We start from the raw sequence: 15,996 nt of genomic DNA, 5'->3' as shown, positions 1-15,996 counted from the left end.
AGTTGTTTGAGTGGTAACGAGCCGGTGAGTCTGCATATTGCCGAAATTGTTTACGACCCGAAGAGCCCTCGGTTCGGGGCTGGACAGAGAGATTCGACACCTGGTTTGTGGGTCGATTGGGCCTTAGAAGACACCGGACTTTGTAAAGGCGACAGGTAACATTCCTTAATCACGTACTCGATGGAAACATGTGTTAACCGCAGCAATTCATCACTGTGTCAACATAACATATGTTTCTCACTTTTTATTTTACAAACTAGAAACCAAATGTTGCTTTTACCTAATCTATTTCAACTATTTTGTTGCTAAATGAAGGAAGAAAAACGCAAAATAAGAAATTCACAACAAACATAATTTCACGACACTTTGATATCTAGCACCGCTCATTACGTAAACAGTTTCGTAAGAAAATTGAGTATTCGTTATTCACTTTTCATTACTGCAAATTACGGAAATTAACCGCTTTCGCCTTGCAATCTTTTTAATTAACAAAAAATAATAAATCGATTTTTTATTTCTTGCTAAGTGGATCATGTGAACAATGTTTCAACACGTGTAAACTCTTCGACGATTTGGGAGTTAAAAAAACAATAAACTAACGTGTTGAGTACATAGAATTAGCATACAATCTTAATTCGGAGCAAAGATTTCCAATTGGTTTTACGTGAAATTTTAGTTCACATCCAGATACAAAATGAGATAACAATAATTGCGTATTTAGAATGAAGATTGTGTATTCTTAAAAACGATCCTTAATTTAATTAAAGTCTTGGCGATAGAAACGAAAATTTTACATCAAATTCACAAAATTTAGCACAAAACGTTCTTTTCGTGAGAATTGAAAGTAAGTTGAAACATGTTTAATAAATTAGTGTTTTTGGAAAATGGTGAAGTTGTCAGTTGTTAGATGAAAGCAGTAAATATTAATAAATTGTAAGTGTGAAACAGATTATTGCAATTGAATTTTAAACGGGAAACCGCTTTGGTTTGCAATTTATCGGTTTGCTCGCATTCAAAGATGCAACCGACGAATATCTCCGGCGCTAATTAGAAGAAACAAGTTTTAATTGTAACTGTAACCACGGAGCGGTGTTCTCCCGATCCTAATCCAGATGTTGGCAGTTTATTGGTGTTCTGGAACGGTTTTCCAGATAATTCAGTGATTAGAAGCGGCAACAGGTGCGGCGATCCTTAATTTACACGGCGATAGTGCGCGCTGCGTACACACAGGTGTAAAAGAACAGGATGCATGGGTGGAAGGTCGTAATGGCTGACTTCATTTGCATTGTCCGAATTTCCTGTGGATGCGTACACACTGGAAAACGAACGATTCCTTCAACCATCAAGTTATTTATTTTTTCTATCACAAAAAAAATGTATGAAATTATTATTACTGTCATCCGTTCATCTCTGAAGAACCTGGAAAAAGCAATTCTTTCAACCATCAAGTTTTATTTTATATAAAAAAAGTATAAAATTATTATTAATGTCATCCGGTTTCTCAAAAAAAGCTGGAATTGTCTTAAGTTTCATTCTATGAAAATAAAAACGTGTTTCATTTTATTAAAATTGTCGTGCGTTTTCTCATAAGAAAGTGATAGTCAAGATGCATATACAAATGATCGTTAAATCATTATTGTTGCAAGAACACGTTTTTCCTGCGAAAAATTATAATAAAAGTCGCATCATTAGAGAATTTCACTGCACGCAATGTAAAAGTAAATAATAAATTGAAGACTTTAGCTCATGTGTTGATTGTGTTATAATAACTTATTAAATATGCATATTACAGATTGGTCGAGGTAAACGGTAAAATTGTGTTGACGAAAGGAAGAGAAGATCTTGCGAGATTGTTGCACGCAGCCCCAGATCCCGCTCTTTTGGTGGTTCTACGAAAAGGGAATAACGGTGGTTGTGCTGTGACATCTTCGACTTCAAGAGAGGTGGCCGCCCTGAGATGCGAGCTGGAAGTGGTGAAGGAGCGAGCGGAGGAGTCTCAGAGAGCCAAAGATGGTCTTAGATCCGATAACATCCGACTAACTCATCGAATCTCTTATTTGGAAGAACAGGTATTATGATGTAAAGGATTTCGCGAAACTTTTATAAATATTCATTGCGTTCTTTCTTTCCTTGTCGCAGGTCTCTGAACTTCTGAATCGGAAATCTCCAGATTCCGACATTCGTGTGGTCACCCAAAGTCCGGTCATAACGTCCACGGTGAAGACGAGCCAGAATGTAACCAACATAAACATCTGTTCGCAGCCAACGCAGGTGGTAAATAAGGAGCAGGTATTCCAGAAGGGTCCGCAGATGACCACTTTGGTGTCCAACGTGCCCGGGCTCGATGTTGCAAAGGATTCCGCCCTTCCGATACGTTCGAAGAGCAGTTTATCGAACGTTTCCAACACTCTGATAGCTCCCAGTCCGCAGCCCTCGGATCATTCTTGTCATAAAGGTCACAGGCACAAGCACAGATCTTCGCGCAACATGCTTCTATCGTCGAGCACACAGAATTTGGACCAGAATTACAAGAAACACCATCACCATCATCATCATAGAGAGAAGGACTACAGCTCGGAAACGAATTCGGAAATGTACAGGGCGAGGAAGAGCTTGGATCATCCGAGACTCACCGAATACCCCGAAGCCAACAACCTCATGGATCAGAGCTACAGGAAAGCCACGAAAATCGTTCAGGATCTCACCAAGAGCAAAGATAACCATCTTTATGAGAAGCACCGCTCCAAGTGCATAGGAGCGTCGGAAAAATACAACTCAGACATGTTACGCCATTATAACTCAAGAAAATCCACATCGGTCTTAGATTTCCGCTCGGAGATCCACATCGGTCCTAAATACAACGACTCCAGAAGCGTCGAAGAATTGGACACCATCGACAATAAGAATACCTCGAAGCGTTTATATAAAAAACTACACGACGCTCGCAGCGTTAAATCACTAGACTTCGACAGCGATTGCAATTATCCACCGAACACCCCTAAATCCGTGGATTACACTTCAGAACCCATAGATAATCACAAGATGAATGTGAAACCAAGACCCACTCCACCCAAGAAACCGCTAAGATTATCTTTGCATCGAGCGCAGAGCTTGCAATCAGTGGAAACACCTCCAATCACACCGAACGGATCTCCGCCAGGTCTCGACCCAAGGAAACCCATGAAGAGGAACTACAAGGGCGAAGCTCCTTTAAACGGACACGATAAAAGTACCAATATGGATCCAAGACCGCATCAGAAGGAACCGCCGAAGTGGACAAGCTTCGCGCAAAAGAAAGACAACTTGATCTTCATCAACGACGGAAGAAGATCCAACTGGTGTTAATTGATTAATCTTGCCACACAAAATAACGGTACTAATTCGTGCAATATTCGACGCATCTATTCCTTCCACCAAGCAAACTATCGTTAACAAACTAAAATAGTGTTTTTTGTGATATAGTTTGTATCATTTTATTATTTTTTTCTGAACTGATTTCTTATTTTATTTTATAAATATTATATGAATAGATATATAAATATATATTTTTATTGGTAGGAGTTAGTTACTTTTTAGTTAATAAAAATAAATTTGCCTTTAGAAATTAATTTATTTTTTGGTAACAAATAAAACGAAAACGATTTTCCACGTCAGTAAAACAATAAAAATAATGTATATTATAAAAATAAGACCGCATAATCAAAAAAAAAAGTATTTGTTATACTTTAATTTAAAATAAATATAAAAACAAATACACACATAAAACAACTTGCTTTTTTTTTAGTTTATTATTCTTTTCTAAAACGTTAAAACAACCGTTGAAAATGATGTTCACGTATATCATCCCAGTCACAAATAAGAAACATTAAAAGGAACTAGATCAAAGTCCTCCTATGATCTGCAACGAGGAGGAAAAAAAAGATATAAGAATCAGATAGCTCGAGCGTCTTCAACTTCGATTAGATAATTCTCAAAATTACATGATCTCCAGACTGCTGTCGCTCGTCTTCGTGGCGTGTTCGGGATCGGACGATCCGGATCCAGACCCGATCTCCAACAGCTCTTCTCCCTTTCCATCCGTATCCGGTTCTTGCACACTAGACATCTGCCATGCCGGTATCGAAGGCGGCACTACGGGACTGTTTGACACTGAAGGAAAATTTTTCCTGTTAAAACAATTTCTTTAAAAATTAATCATAACATAATCACGCGCACTTCGAATGTTATATAAAGTACTTTAGTAAATCAATTTCCGCTGATAAATTTCATCAAACGTAAATATAAATAATCTATTGGACAAAGTTCAATAGGATCAACCTTCATAAGGCAACAACAAAAAAAAATGGGCTTTCGGAATCCGCTAATAAAAGTCACTGTTCAGTTACTAAATATTCAATACATCACTTATTGCATTATGCAGATTTTTGTAAAACTATGTTCAGCCTTCACATGAATAAGTTCAAAGTTCAAATCTATTTAAATAAAGTATGCATTATTAAATTGAAAAGGGAAAATCTATAGTCATTATATTTAACAACATTAAAAGAAAATGATAATTAATAATAATAAATTTAATTCATTTAATATCGTTATAAAGTAAATAAAAAAAAATAGTTAATTCCAGTTTTGCAAAAATTACCAAAATAAAGTATACATATAATTGATAGTTAAAAGTACCTTGAGAGTAAAAGTCCCTTGACTGTTGATATTTCTGATTGAAGATTCTGCAATTGCCTTTGCGTGCTTGTCTCTGTTCCCTGTCCAATCCTGTCCACTTCAACTTTAACACTAGCTAAACCATCTTTCAATTCACCCACAGATGCAGTCACTGTTTTATTCAGTTCCTCAACTGTCTCCTCCACACTCTTCTTTCTTCCAAATAAATATGGTTTAATAAACTTCTATAAAATCAACAATATTAATTATATCCATGTTTTTGGCTTCTCCAAAGAAACAAACCTCATAAAACTTGTATAATGCATAGCCAACTATACTAAATATAGCTGCATTATGCACTGCATTCCGGATCCTATGAAATATAGACACTTCCATCCGAGTGTAAGTATTATATGGTATTGGAAGTTGTGCTGGTAACGGTGGAGGCACTCTGCTTTGATTCTCATGCATTTCATAGGCGCCCGAACGTTCACATGCCATTTGTACCTCTTCATCTGTCAAGCCTTTCCTCTGCAGAAACTTCTGCTTTTGTGCTAAAGGTGTATTAACGACCTTAGGATTTTGCAAGAACTTGATGGCAGTCTGAATCTGCAGGATAGAAGTCACAGTTAGCAATGATTTTGTTGGATATTTAGGTACTTGCTAGTTACCAGGTCTTCGCGTGGAGGCGTCTGAAAGCTCTTATCAAGCTCATCGTTGGTAGACATATTTCACTTAAGTAAAGCTAAAAAGAAATGTGGGATAAAAGCAGTAAAACTTGTAAACACTTAACTAATTGAGGACGATCTGATAAAAGTGACATTGCATGTATGTACATTCATTGACAACTTGTGTATATGCAACCAAATTTATAGTATTTTTAAAAAAATATTTCATTTTACTTCTTAAAAATTATTATCCTTAGTAACCTTAAACAAATAACTAATAATTATGTAGATTAACTATAAATTTTAAGATTGTTATTAAAGAATAATAAACTATTAAAAAAAAGTTTCAAACTCAAAATTACATTATAAAATATATTGCTGAACATTACTTAATTGTTATCTAATAAATTAAGAACATATTTAAATGTTGATATAATTATTTTAACTAATCAAACTAGTAAATTTGGTTGCTTAACTAGCAACCTTTTTCAAGAATTCAATAGATACCACTAGTTGTATAAATTTGAAGTTACATAAGCATTTCAAATTATATTTTTAAATACAGTGGAACCTCGCATAACGAGCATTTTGCTTAAGGACCAAAATTAATTGTAAGAAAATAAGCGAGCCGAACGACGTTTCGGATAACGAGTGACGATGAGTAGAGAAGCCTCGGATTGCGCGCCTGCTACATCATTTTTAAAACTTGTGTACACATATTATGTGTATTTTTGAATATCTTTCACTATACGAGTATTTCACTATACTCGTTAAGCGAAGTTCCAGTGTATTGCGTTAGGAGTAATATCATTGATAATTAAAATTTGTCTTATTGAATAGAAGTAACTATTAATCAAAAGATCTTTATTAATCGAAAAAAAACATCATCATTCAACATAGTTTAGATTTATCAGAATGTAATAAATTATTTTCCATTTCCTACTTATAAGTATTATTTTTTTTTTAGAGAATATACAAACAAAATTTGTAGTTGTATTCTTTTTGACAGTGTTCGATCGTCTTCGGCATTTCCATAATTTATTTACAAGTTTTTACCTTTTGATTAATAACGAACTAATTGACTACAAACATCTAAATTATATACACATTTCAGAGAAACAAAAAGAAAAAAAACAGGAGAAGAATTAAAAATAATAATAAAAAAATATTTATATACGTAAAGAACAGTAATTCTTATCGACACACCGTTTCAGGTTGTTCACATTATTTGTCATTGTAATACAGTTTCAGTTTCACATACATCATCGCTTCGTTACACAATCAATAAACAAAGTATCATTAAAAATTTAAAAAATTAAATAAAGATATAAAGACAGAAGAAAAAAACAGTTTGCTTATTGTAAAAGAGACGAGGAAATAAAAATGCTGCAGTTATATACAATGACTCATTACAGATCAAACGAGGAATATAACTACTGTATTGAGTAATAGAAATAAAAAGGAAGTACAACGTTTATTCTAGACACAAAAGTGAATGGGCGTTTCGAATAAAAACAATAGATGCTAAAAGATATAATGAGTCAAAACTAAAGAAAGAAAAGTGTGGAGTGAAATGCAACGAACTTTTGTCCATAATCCGATTGGTGTATGAACAAAGAAAAATTCGTTCGCGCGCCCGTAAAGAATTTTTTTGTTTTCTTATTCTTCAGATCACATCAGTACATTCTTAGGTATCTACAAACAAATAAAGAAAAAAAGAAGTAAACCAAACATTTTCTGATGCAGAAAATATTCCCATTAACTAGTCCTTATCAATAATTATTATTCAAACCGAATGGGCGTGCTCTCAGGCTCAAGCCCCACAATCCCATCGACTTAACACGTCTAGTATACACTTTCATCAAGTTTCTGCCAGTTCACGAAACAAAACCTGCGAATATTGCCGTTGTATATACAAGGTGCTTCTCACGCACACCGCAATATTTTAATAATATTAAAACAGACAAAAAAAAATCTCAACAAGTACATACATTACTAACCTCTTTGGTTTTTGTACACATAATCAAAAAAAAAAGAAAATCGCAAAACGTCAATTAAGTTATTAAGGTGCAAGAAAAGAAAATAAATATTTTTCTACAAAAAAAATAATAAAAATACATATATGCCTCTGTTAATCAATTCTCCTAATTCCAATAAACATATTTTAAAGCACCAATGTTATCTACCTATCTGGTTACAACAACAACAAAAGTAAAGGAAATGGCATCATATTAACTGTGATTTTTCAAAAAAATTTCCATCAAAATTTTTCTTAAAGAAAATCTATCAAAGCTTCATTATTAACAGATAACCTCACCGGCACAGACAATAAGAACTAAATTATAATAATATCATATTCAGATGATAGTCAAACAAAAAAGAAGAAAAACGTTAGAACAAAATAGTATTATTTTATTATTATTATTATTAATATTAATTAATCACTAGCAATGTTTTGTTTGTTAAATTATTGTTCACATCCACTTCAAACGTGATTGTCCAAAATCATATGGTAATAGTTTCGGTTTAGCACTACAAAACCAAAAAATAATAATTGAAAATAATAAAGAAAAAAAATATAAATGTTATAAACAATTCAAACCCCAGCGCAACGGAAAAGAGAAACAGAGTCAGAGATATAGAGAGAAAACAACCGTGAGATGTTCTTGCTTAAAGTAGTTTTTTTTCAATTATTATTACTTTTTAATGTAAAAAAAAAACATAGAATGTACAAGAAAATCATTTTCAATGGCGGCATGGTGTTTATCTGTGAGTGAGTTTTGTTTGTGGGTTTCTAGCGGGGTAAAAATTGTGATTGATTCTTCGACTGACCTTTTCCTTTCTTTTTTATACAAAACAAACAAAAAAAGAGAGTACTTTTTTCTTTCTTTCTTTTTTCTAATTATTACTATAGACGTCGTTGATTGCGTGAGAGCACCGATCGGACGTCTATCGTGAAACGCAGCGCGTCCAAAACAGGTAAAAGGTTTAGTAGCGCTACGTCCCTGGGATCCGAATACCACGATTCTATGGGTATCGCATTATCTGAAAGACAGAAGCATAAGGTGAAAGGAAAATCGGAGATTATAGATGCTTAAAGCTAGGAGAAATACTTACTGGGGAATCCCCGGTACGCTCCGGGGTTGTTGTCTAAAATGAAGACGGACGACAGATCGTTGCAGATGACGCTGAGATCTTTCGTGTAGAAACCTAGGTCGGCGGTGCAGTGCTGCCTGTAGAACCGCCTCTGCAAAATACCTCTACCGCCATCCAGACGATCCACGACCGCCGATCCGTATATTTCCATGCTTGCCGTGAACACCACCAGCTCGTACCTAAAAAATAAATCATGAAACTTAATATTTAAAAAACAAAATCAGTTCCTGCAGATCTCACCATTTTGACACTATATTCAGGAAGGTGTCCACGTGCGGACGCTTGTGAACGAAGAACCTCACAGGATGATGATCGATGATCACTTTCACGACGAAATCGGGAGGCGTGCCCGGTTTCACCATTTGCTTCGAAACGCCCTCATGATGCGAATGTATTAACGTCTCATCCAGATCGAGCACTAACGTCTTTCGTTTCACTATATCTGCAAATACCAGAAAACATCATTAACATCAATAAATCTCAATTCCAACAACATTTGAACTTACTTAGCCTGTGCATAGACACGTGTGACAATGGAAACAAGTCATATTTGACGGATTGATGTTGGATTATCTAGAAAAATTCAAATAATTATCTTTATTTAAAACATAAATATCAAATGATTAATTGGAAAATACTATAGTTTATCTATTACCGTGGAACAAAAATGACAAACAATAACCTAAATTTAGACCAAAACTCATAAACAAAACATTATATTTTATTACGTGCATAAACGAAATACCAGACGAATGTAATTGGTTTTACGTAAAAAAAAAAACAAGACGTATAATTTAATTCACGTGCTTCAGCATTTTTCCGCAAAATACCTCAAATCATAACGTCTAATTCCGATTATACAACAAACAAAAAGTTGCAACGAATCCACGCATTGTACTAATTACGCGAAATCTTATCGTAGTCCATTCAATATTATCTTAATTACATTGAAAACAAGTGTTCTTCAGGTAAAAAAAATGTATAATAAAAGTGTACAATTCAATGTACGTTAATCTTAAGTTGGGAATACTAAAGCTGCTTAGATAATAAGCGTTGTTCAAAGTGCATAAACAATCTCTCGATTTTAGTGTTTACGAACTTTAGTGCAATTCATTTGCCACTATTCATTTCGATAAGTCGATAAATAATCGTGAATTCTATTTTTTGTAAAATATTTTAACGCGATAACTTTTAATAGAAATGCGATCAACATAAAACTATATATATATAAAAAAAAACGGTAATTGCAGTGAGGTTACATTGTTCTAGCCGACCTTAAGGAATACAAAAAAAATGCGCTCCTGAAGGTCACGCACATGGAACAATTGTCTAATAGATTTAGCGCTAACAATACTTAAATTTTGATTTGATGTAAATATATGAGAATTAAGAATGTAGCATTAATTTGCGGATTGACGATCCAATTGCAATAGACGTTTGCAGATTCGCTGAGATGAAAACTAAATATAGAAAGGAAAACAATTCCTTATCACAACCCAACTGACAGTGAATTAAACATGAGTTGAATAGTAGAAAAAATGAAATTGTTTGTTTTATGAATAATCTTTATAATTAAATAATTCTATTTAATATCTGCATGTAGGTTGTGATTTCACTTTTCATGCCCTGGGGCCAACAGAATAATTATTCATTTTTTATGTAAAGGAATTCAACTATGCCCAGAATGATGTGTTCGCAATGCACAGAACCATTTGAAATAGCCAAATCTGAGCAGGCATCCTGCCAAAAGGTCGGATGCCAAAATATAATGTAACCTGTATGTATATTTATTTTTGTAGATAATTATATTATCAAAGATGACAAAACTTTCAACAAAAAAAAAAATTAAAAATGTATTTATATACATATGCCTATCAGAAAAAAAAGAAGAGGACAAAAAAAAATCCAAAGCAGCTGTAGATTTAAGCTAAATTAAAATGTCATCCTTCTTATCATGGGTAGTCATGATACCCTGAAGCATAAATACTATGTGTGTGCTTGTGTGTGTACATATAACTATGGAAGTGTGTGTTTTATATATATATAGATATATAGAGTTGTACAATTCGTATATATGTGTGTATGTCAATATGTCAAACTTTAAAAATTGATCAATTAAAACAGGAAGGAAAGGCGTGCGTTTGTCGGATCGCGGTATGCTGGATGCGGATGAGTTTCGTTGGCAGCTGGCCCTTACCGATCTAGTTTGTTTTTTAACTATGAAACACAAACAGTTCCAAACTCTGGACGCTAGCAGCAAGAATGCCCTAAGTCCCATCTGTATCTGCTTCCACATTTGTAGTGTTTATGAAATCACCGTCGTCCTCACAATTATGCACCGCGCGATACCGAAAACATATAGGAAGTTCACTGTTTTGGTCCTAACTTATCACATTTTATTAAGAATAACATACATAAACCGCCATGCCAGTATAGCAATGAATGTAGGCACGATCATCTGTCAACCAGCATCACCGCCGCTCTTTCCCCATGAACGTTGTACTATACTGCCAACGTCACATTTATCTGTCATAATAGAATCTTGTTTGCCGTATGCAACTCACCTACCTTAGGTGATCAAATATTTGCATATGAAGAATACACATGTCCTTATAGGGAACTATTATATAATTCAAATATTCAAAAAGCATCAACTTTAACAGATATAACTGTGGGATGATATCCACCACTAATCACATTTTTTTTTGAATGCAACAGTGCTGCTACAAACGTGCTCATAAGTGGACTAATCACTCAAAAAGTTTACCTTCCAACATCAATAGACGTCCTGTTAAGGATGAAGGATAGCAAGATATATAGACTGATTTTAAATTTTATCAAAAACTCTGGATGTGTTGTTTGAATATTTATTATATATGTGTTTATTCTGTTGTCTTTTTTATGCTTTGTTACCCCTTATTAATCTTTTGTAACACGTTTTATTTACCGATCCGAGGCCTTCCCACACTGTGATAAGAGCTGATAGGTCCCTGCTCGTGAAAAGTTTGTATAAATGTTGAATTATTTTTTGTTATTTTTATTATTTATAAATTTTTTGTATATTTATAAATTAGCAGGGTGATTCTGTGTAATTGTCTTTAGACATCTTAATAGTCCATTCACCTTTTTATTGTTATATTTTTTATATTTTTGCTTGTTTATATACTCTTTTAGTTTGTTTGTATTAGACATTGACTGGCTCCATACACTGTAAGGTGTGAGTTAAGTGCACACCTCCACTCTTATAGAGTGGAGGAATCAGAACAGAACAGAACTTAACGGATATAAATTACAAATATATAAGGTATCTTCCAAATAAATCATAATTAATATCTAAAAACATAAGTTTATAAAATGTTTGTATATCAAATACATATATATAGGAAACTATTATATAATTCAAATATTCAAAAAGCTTCACTTTCTTCTTCCTTCCATTCAACTTCCTCATTTGGGAACTTAACTAAAACTTCTATTCCAAACTTAAAATGAGTTCAATAAAACACATATATTAGAGAGATACTGGCAAGACAGGTAAAGATAAGTAAGGGTACGAATCGAACACAAATATAAAACATATTTTGTACCGGAGTCACATAGGTTTTTCGAAAGACCTCGGAAGGGTATAAATTAGATATGTTAACATGTTAAAATCAAATTGCGGAGTTAAATGTTCTTATAAAATGTAGAATTGATATGTAGACGTCAACATTATCGGATGCAGCAATTGCTCATAAAGAACTCCGAAAGCCTCACTATTGATTTCACATGCAAAGAAGATGTGATCCAGCTTCACTTTAAGTGATATAAATTACAAATATTGATAGTATCTTGCAAATAAATCATAATTAGTATCTAAAAACATAAGTTTGTAAAAAACGTTTGTATATGAAATTCATATATGATTACAAATAAATCATTCATATTTTAAAACATACATTTATAAACCTTATTGTATATTAACAAAAGCTTTAACGTTAAGTGATATAGAGTTGAAATATTTATAGGATCAACAGATTCTTGCAAATAAATAGTACTTGAAATCTACAAATTTTAATTTATGAAACTATTGTTTTATAGAAAACTATGATACAATTCAGATTTCAAATAGTTTCAACTTTGAGAGCCATCTATTTCACTTGTTTGTATAATCATCAGCTACTTGCAAATAACTTATAATTAGTATATACAAATGTTAATTTATTAAAACTTTTTACTTACTAAGAAGTAGAATACAGTGGAACCTCGCTTAACGAGCACCTCGCAAAACAAGCAGTTCGCTTAACGAGCAAAATGAATTGTAAGAAAAATGACTCGTTTAATGAAATGAGAAGAGAAGTCACTGATTGCGCGCCCGCTACATCATTTTTTAAACACATATTATGTGTATCCGAAAATTTTGGAACAAATTAAACACGTTAAGCGAGGTTCCACTATAGCTTAAATATTTAAAAATTTCAAAAACTTCAATTTTAAGAAATATAAATGTTACATATTCATCAAATCAACAAATTCTTATAAATAACTTATAATTAATATATAGAAACGTTATTTTATTGAAACTTTTTACTTTCTTAAATATTCAAAAATTTCAAAAGCTTCAACTTCAAGAAATATATATTTTATTCACACAATCAGCTACTACTTGCAAATAACTCATAATAAATATCTAAAAACATAAATTTACAAAATTTTTGACTATGAAGAACAAGCATGATCTTATAGGAAAAGATTTGTTAATTCAAATATTTAAATTTACAAATTCAATTATGAAAAATATAGGTTCTTGGAAATTACCCATAATTCATATTTAAATACAATAATTTAAAAAACTTGTGAATATGAAAAAATATAACAAATTATAAACTAATTTTCACCTTATTATGTCAATTTATAAAACGTTTCCCAATGAAGAACACATATTTTGGAAAGTTTTAACTATTTTAACTATTAAAATTTTTTAATAGTTTTTACATTGAGTTTTATAAATGTTTTTATAAATTACAAACAAATTAATTCAAGAAACTATTAAATAATTCAAATATATAAAAATTTATTCATAGATTCATTATGATCAAAGCCTTTCTTCTTTTCTAATTACAAAGATCAAAAACAGGTTTTAAGTTTTCAATTCACAAAGTATATAAATATTTACTAATAAATGGGCAGAAAGATATATGGTCAATAGCCCTCTGCAGCAGCTAACTTTTTATTTTATTAATATTGTTGTATAAAAAGGTTTTATTTTCTTAACATCTTTTCACAAAAAAAAATCTTTTACTTTTAAAAATAATTTATTAACTTCTCTTAAAAAAGTGTAGATTTTTCTAACAAATATTACTATTTTTATTTAATTTTAAAGATTTTTTAATACAATTAGAAATTATTTCATTTCATCAACAAAAAAAAATGCATTTAACAATAAACATTGTTTTATTGTAAGTAACTTCCTTTCAGATAAGTATTATATCATGCGAATTAGAATTTTATTACATGTATATAGATAACATTGAGCTATGCTCACATGATAGAGTTTATATAAGTTTACAAAAAATGTGTTACATTAATATTATTTTATTGCAATAAAAATAACAACAAATAACAACAACAAAAAATAAAACATTAATGATTTTTCTCAATTCTTCTTTTTTTTTCATAGAAATTTCCATATCAATAATTTTGAGTACACACAAACTTTATTATATGATAACACCGTAATACTGTTTAATCTTTAAATTATTTTATTACCCGACTATCGCTACTATTAGAGTAATGAGGTATTAATTCCATGTTTCCTATACCAATAAATATTTAATTTGTTTCGTCGTTTTATCAATAAAATAACATAAATATTAATTAACAACAAAAAAATGATATATACGGGAAAATATATGAGAAAAGATAGTGAAATTTAAGAACAGAAAATGTATATTTAATTGAAAAAAAAATATTATAGATTATTTGAGTTTCCTTTATTATCGTTTTTTGATATTATTTAACATCAAGAATATATCTGCTATTCTAATAATTTATTTTACATTTATAAACTTTTCTGATATGAAACTAATATTAATAATGTTAAATTGTATCATAATGAAAGTCTTAATTCGTAAATTCAATTTCGATTTATTAAATTATCATTACTAGACATCAATTAACGGATACTAACTATACTAAGTATAAAGTGTTGATCCCTTTATGAATAGGAGTACCAATAAATAGGAGACAGAATAAAGCTGAATACAGCAAATGTTGTTAAATCTTGATTAAAAAATATTATAATGACTAAGGTGTTATTTTCAATATACTTTATTTTATTGTAATTCAAATTAGAACATTGATCAATAAAGAATTTAGAAGATAATTTCTTCTGGCCTCAAGGATTCAACGCCTCCGGGAATTGGATGAAAGATGTTGTCGCATCCTGGTTCATTTTCTGGGAAAAGTGGAAGCACGGAGATTGGTGGCGGCAATGGACGAGTCTGTGGGTTCACTTCAATTGGCAACGGCATGACTTGTGGGAAAGTTGGTCCTGGCAATACTTCGACATGTGGTGGTTGGGGCATTGGCCATGGTCTCACTTGTGGTGTAATTGGGGCTGGAAGAATTCCGGCTGGTGGTGGCAATGGACGAGTTTGTGGTGTAGTTGGAGCTGGAAGAATCCGGCAATGGTGGTGGAAGGGACGAGTTTGTGGTTGTCCTGGAGCTGGAAGAACGGAGATTGGTGGCGGCAATGGACGAGTTTGTGGTTGTCCTGGAGCTGGAAGAACGGAGATTGGTGGTGGAAGAGGACGAGTTTGTGGTTGTCCTGGAGCTGGAAGAACGGAGATTGGTGGTGGCAATGGACGAGTTTTGGTTGTCCTGGAGCTGGAAGAACGGAGATTGGTGGTGGCAATGGACGAGTTTGTGGTGGAATTTCAGATGGCAATGGCATCACTTCTGGGAAAGTTGGTCCTGGCAATACTTCGCCATGTGGTGGCAGAGGCAATGGCAATGGACGAACTTGTGGCTTTCTGGGGCTGGAATGGTTGCACTTCTGGGAAAGTTGGTCCTGGCAATACTTCGACCATGTGGTGGTTGGGGCATTGGCCATGGTCTCACTTGTGGTGTAATTGGGGCTGGAAGAATTCCGGCTGGTGGTGGCAATGGACGAGTTTGTGGTTGTCCTGGAGCTGGAAGAACGGAGATTGGTGGTGGAAGAGGACGAGTTTGTGGTTGTCCTGGAGCTGGAAGAACGGAGATTGGTGGTGGCAATGGACGAGTTTGTGGTTGTCCTGGAGCCGGAAGAACCGAAATTGGTGGTGGCAATGGACGAGTCTGTGGTTGCCCTGGAGCAGGAAGAACGGAGATTGGTGGCGGCAATGGACGAGTTTGTGGTTGTCCTGGAGCTGGAAGAACGGAGATTGGTGGTGGCAATGGACGAGTTTGTGGTTGTCCTGGAGCCGGAAGAACGGAGATTGGTGGTGGCAATGGGCGAGTTTGTGGTGGAATTTCAGATGGCAATGGCATCACTTCT

General features: G+C 33.2%; 4 protein-coding genes across 9 annotated transcripts in view; 1 reads left to right on the top strand and 3 right to left on the bottom strand.

Annotated features, from left to right (window-relative positions):
• Nucleotides 1–3,413, top strand: part of LOC108565225 — a 69,266-nt gene extending 65,853 nt beyond the window's left edge. For all 3 annotated transcript variants that reach the window (XM_017924566.1, XM_017924567.1, XM_017924568.1), the window contains exons 6-8: nucleotides 3–155; nucleotides 1,793–2,069; nucleotides 2,140–3,413. In XM_017924566.1, coding sequence (XP_017780055.1) covers nucleotides 3–155; nucleotides 1,793–2,069; nucleotides 2,140–3,345 — 1,636 coding nt within the window. In that variant the 3' untranslated portion in view covers nucleotides 3,346–3,413. The remainder of the gene's footprint in view (nucleotides 1–2; nucleotides 156–1,792; nucleotides 2,070–2,139) is intronic.
• Nucleotides 3,414–3,769: 356 nt separating this feature from the next.
• On the bottom strand, nucleotides 3,770–5,490 carry LOC108565202 (peroxisomal membrane protein PEX14). Of its 4 annotated transcripts, none has more exons than XM_017924519.1 (5): nucleotides 5,328–5,490; nucleotides 4,960–5,265; nucleotides 4,678–4,901; nucleotides 3,981–4,181; nucleotides 3,770–3,898 (listed from the first exon to the last, which is right to left on the bottom strand). In XM_017924519.1, the coding sequence occupies exons 1-5, from the start codon at nucleotides 5,382–5,384 to the stop codon at nucleotides 3,892–3,894; spliced, it is 795 nt and encodes a 264-aa protein (XP_017780008.1). In that variant the 5' UTR covers nucleotides 5,385–5,490; the 3' UTR covers nucleotides 3,770–3,891. The 4 variants fall into 4 exon arrangements, with proteins under 4 accessions (XP_017780008.1, XP_017780010.1, XP_017780009.1 ...); XM_017924521.1 differs by having other exon boundaries at nucleotides 3,981–4,166; XM_017924520.1 differs by having other exon boundaries at nucleotides 3,770–4,181.
• A 2,611-nt stretch (nucleotides 5,491–8,101) lies between these two features.
• On the bottom strand, nucleotides 8,102–10,987 carry LOC108565224 (CTD nuclear envelope phosphatase 1 homolog). Its single transcript, XM_017924564.1, has 5 exons — nucleotides 10,678–10,987; nucleotides 8,987–9,053; nucleotides 8,721–8,922; nucleotides 8,442–8,659; nucleotides 8,102–8,369 (listed from the first exon to the last, which is right to left on the bottom strand). Exons 1-5 carry the CDS (start codon nucleotides 10,774–10,776, stop codon nucleotides 8,233–8,235), a joined length of 723 nt encoding a protein of 240 aa, XP_017780053.1. The 5' UTR covers nucleotides 10,777–10,987; the 3' UTR covers nucleotides 8,102–8,232.
• Nucleotides 10,988–14,833: 3,846 nt separating this feature from the next.
• LOC108565197 (basic proline-rich protein-like) lies at nucleotides 14,834–15,989 on the bottom strand. Its single transcript, XM_017924512.1, has 2 exons — nucleotides 15,418–15,989; nucleotides 14,834–15,347 (listed from the first exon to the last, which is right to left on the bottom strand). The coding sequence occupies exons 1-2, from the start codon at nucleotides 15,987–15,989 to the stop codon at nucleotides 14,834–14,836; spliced, it is 1,086 nt and encodes a 361-aa protein (XP_017780001.1).
• Between the last annotated feature and the right edge of the window lie 7 nt (nucleotides 15,990–15,996).

This window comes from Nicrophorus vespilloides, unplaced genomic scaffold (genome assembly GCF_001412225.1).
Source record: "Nicrophorus vespilloides isolate i.1.1-1 unplaced genomic scaffold, Nicve_v1.0, whole genome shotgun sequence".
Lineage (NCBI taxonomy): Eukaryota > Metazoa > Arthropoda > Insecta > Coleoptera > Silphidae > Nicrophorus > Nicrophorus vespilloides.
This window is presented reverse-complemented; position numbering and strand designations above follow the sequence as displayed.

Bases quoted from the DNA above. Each gene is read 5' to 3' on its own strand.
- LOC108565202 (XM_017924519.1), bottom strand. From the start codon at position 5,384: ATGTCTACCAACGATGAGCTTGATAAGAGCTTTCAGACGCCTCCACGC. The intron at 4,902-4,959 runs GTTTGTTTCTTT...TTGATTTTATAG, and splicing joins CATTATACAAGTTTTATGAG to AAGTTTATTAAACCATATTT. The intron at 4,182-4,677 runs GTACTTTTAACT...TAATTTTTAAAG, and splicing joins AAGGGACTTTTACTCTCAAG to AAATTGTTTTAACAGGAAAA.
- LOC108565224 (XM_017924564.1), bottom strand. From the start codon at position 10,776: ATGTGGAAGCAGATACAGATGGGACTTAGGGCATTCTTGCTGCTAGCG. The intron at 8,923-8,986 runs GTAAGTTCAAAT...TGGTATTTGCAG, and splicing joins CGTGTCTATGCACAGGCTAA to ATATAGTGAAACGAAAGACG. The intron at 8,660-8,720 runs GTGAGATCTGCA...TTTATTTTTTAG, and splicing joins CTGAATATAGTGTCAAAATG to GTACGAGCTGGTGGTGTTCA.
- LOC108565197 (XM_017924512.1), bottom strand. From the start codon at position 15,989: ATGCCATTGCCATCTGAAATTCCACCACAAACTCGCCCATTGCCACCA. The intron at 15,348-15,417 runs GTGATGCCATTG...CCGTTCTTCCAG, and splicing joins CAGGACCAACTTTCCCAGAA to CTCCAGGACAACCAAAACTC.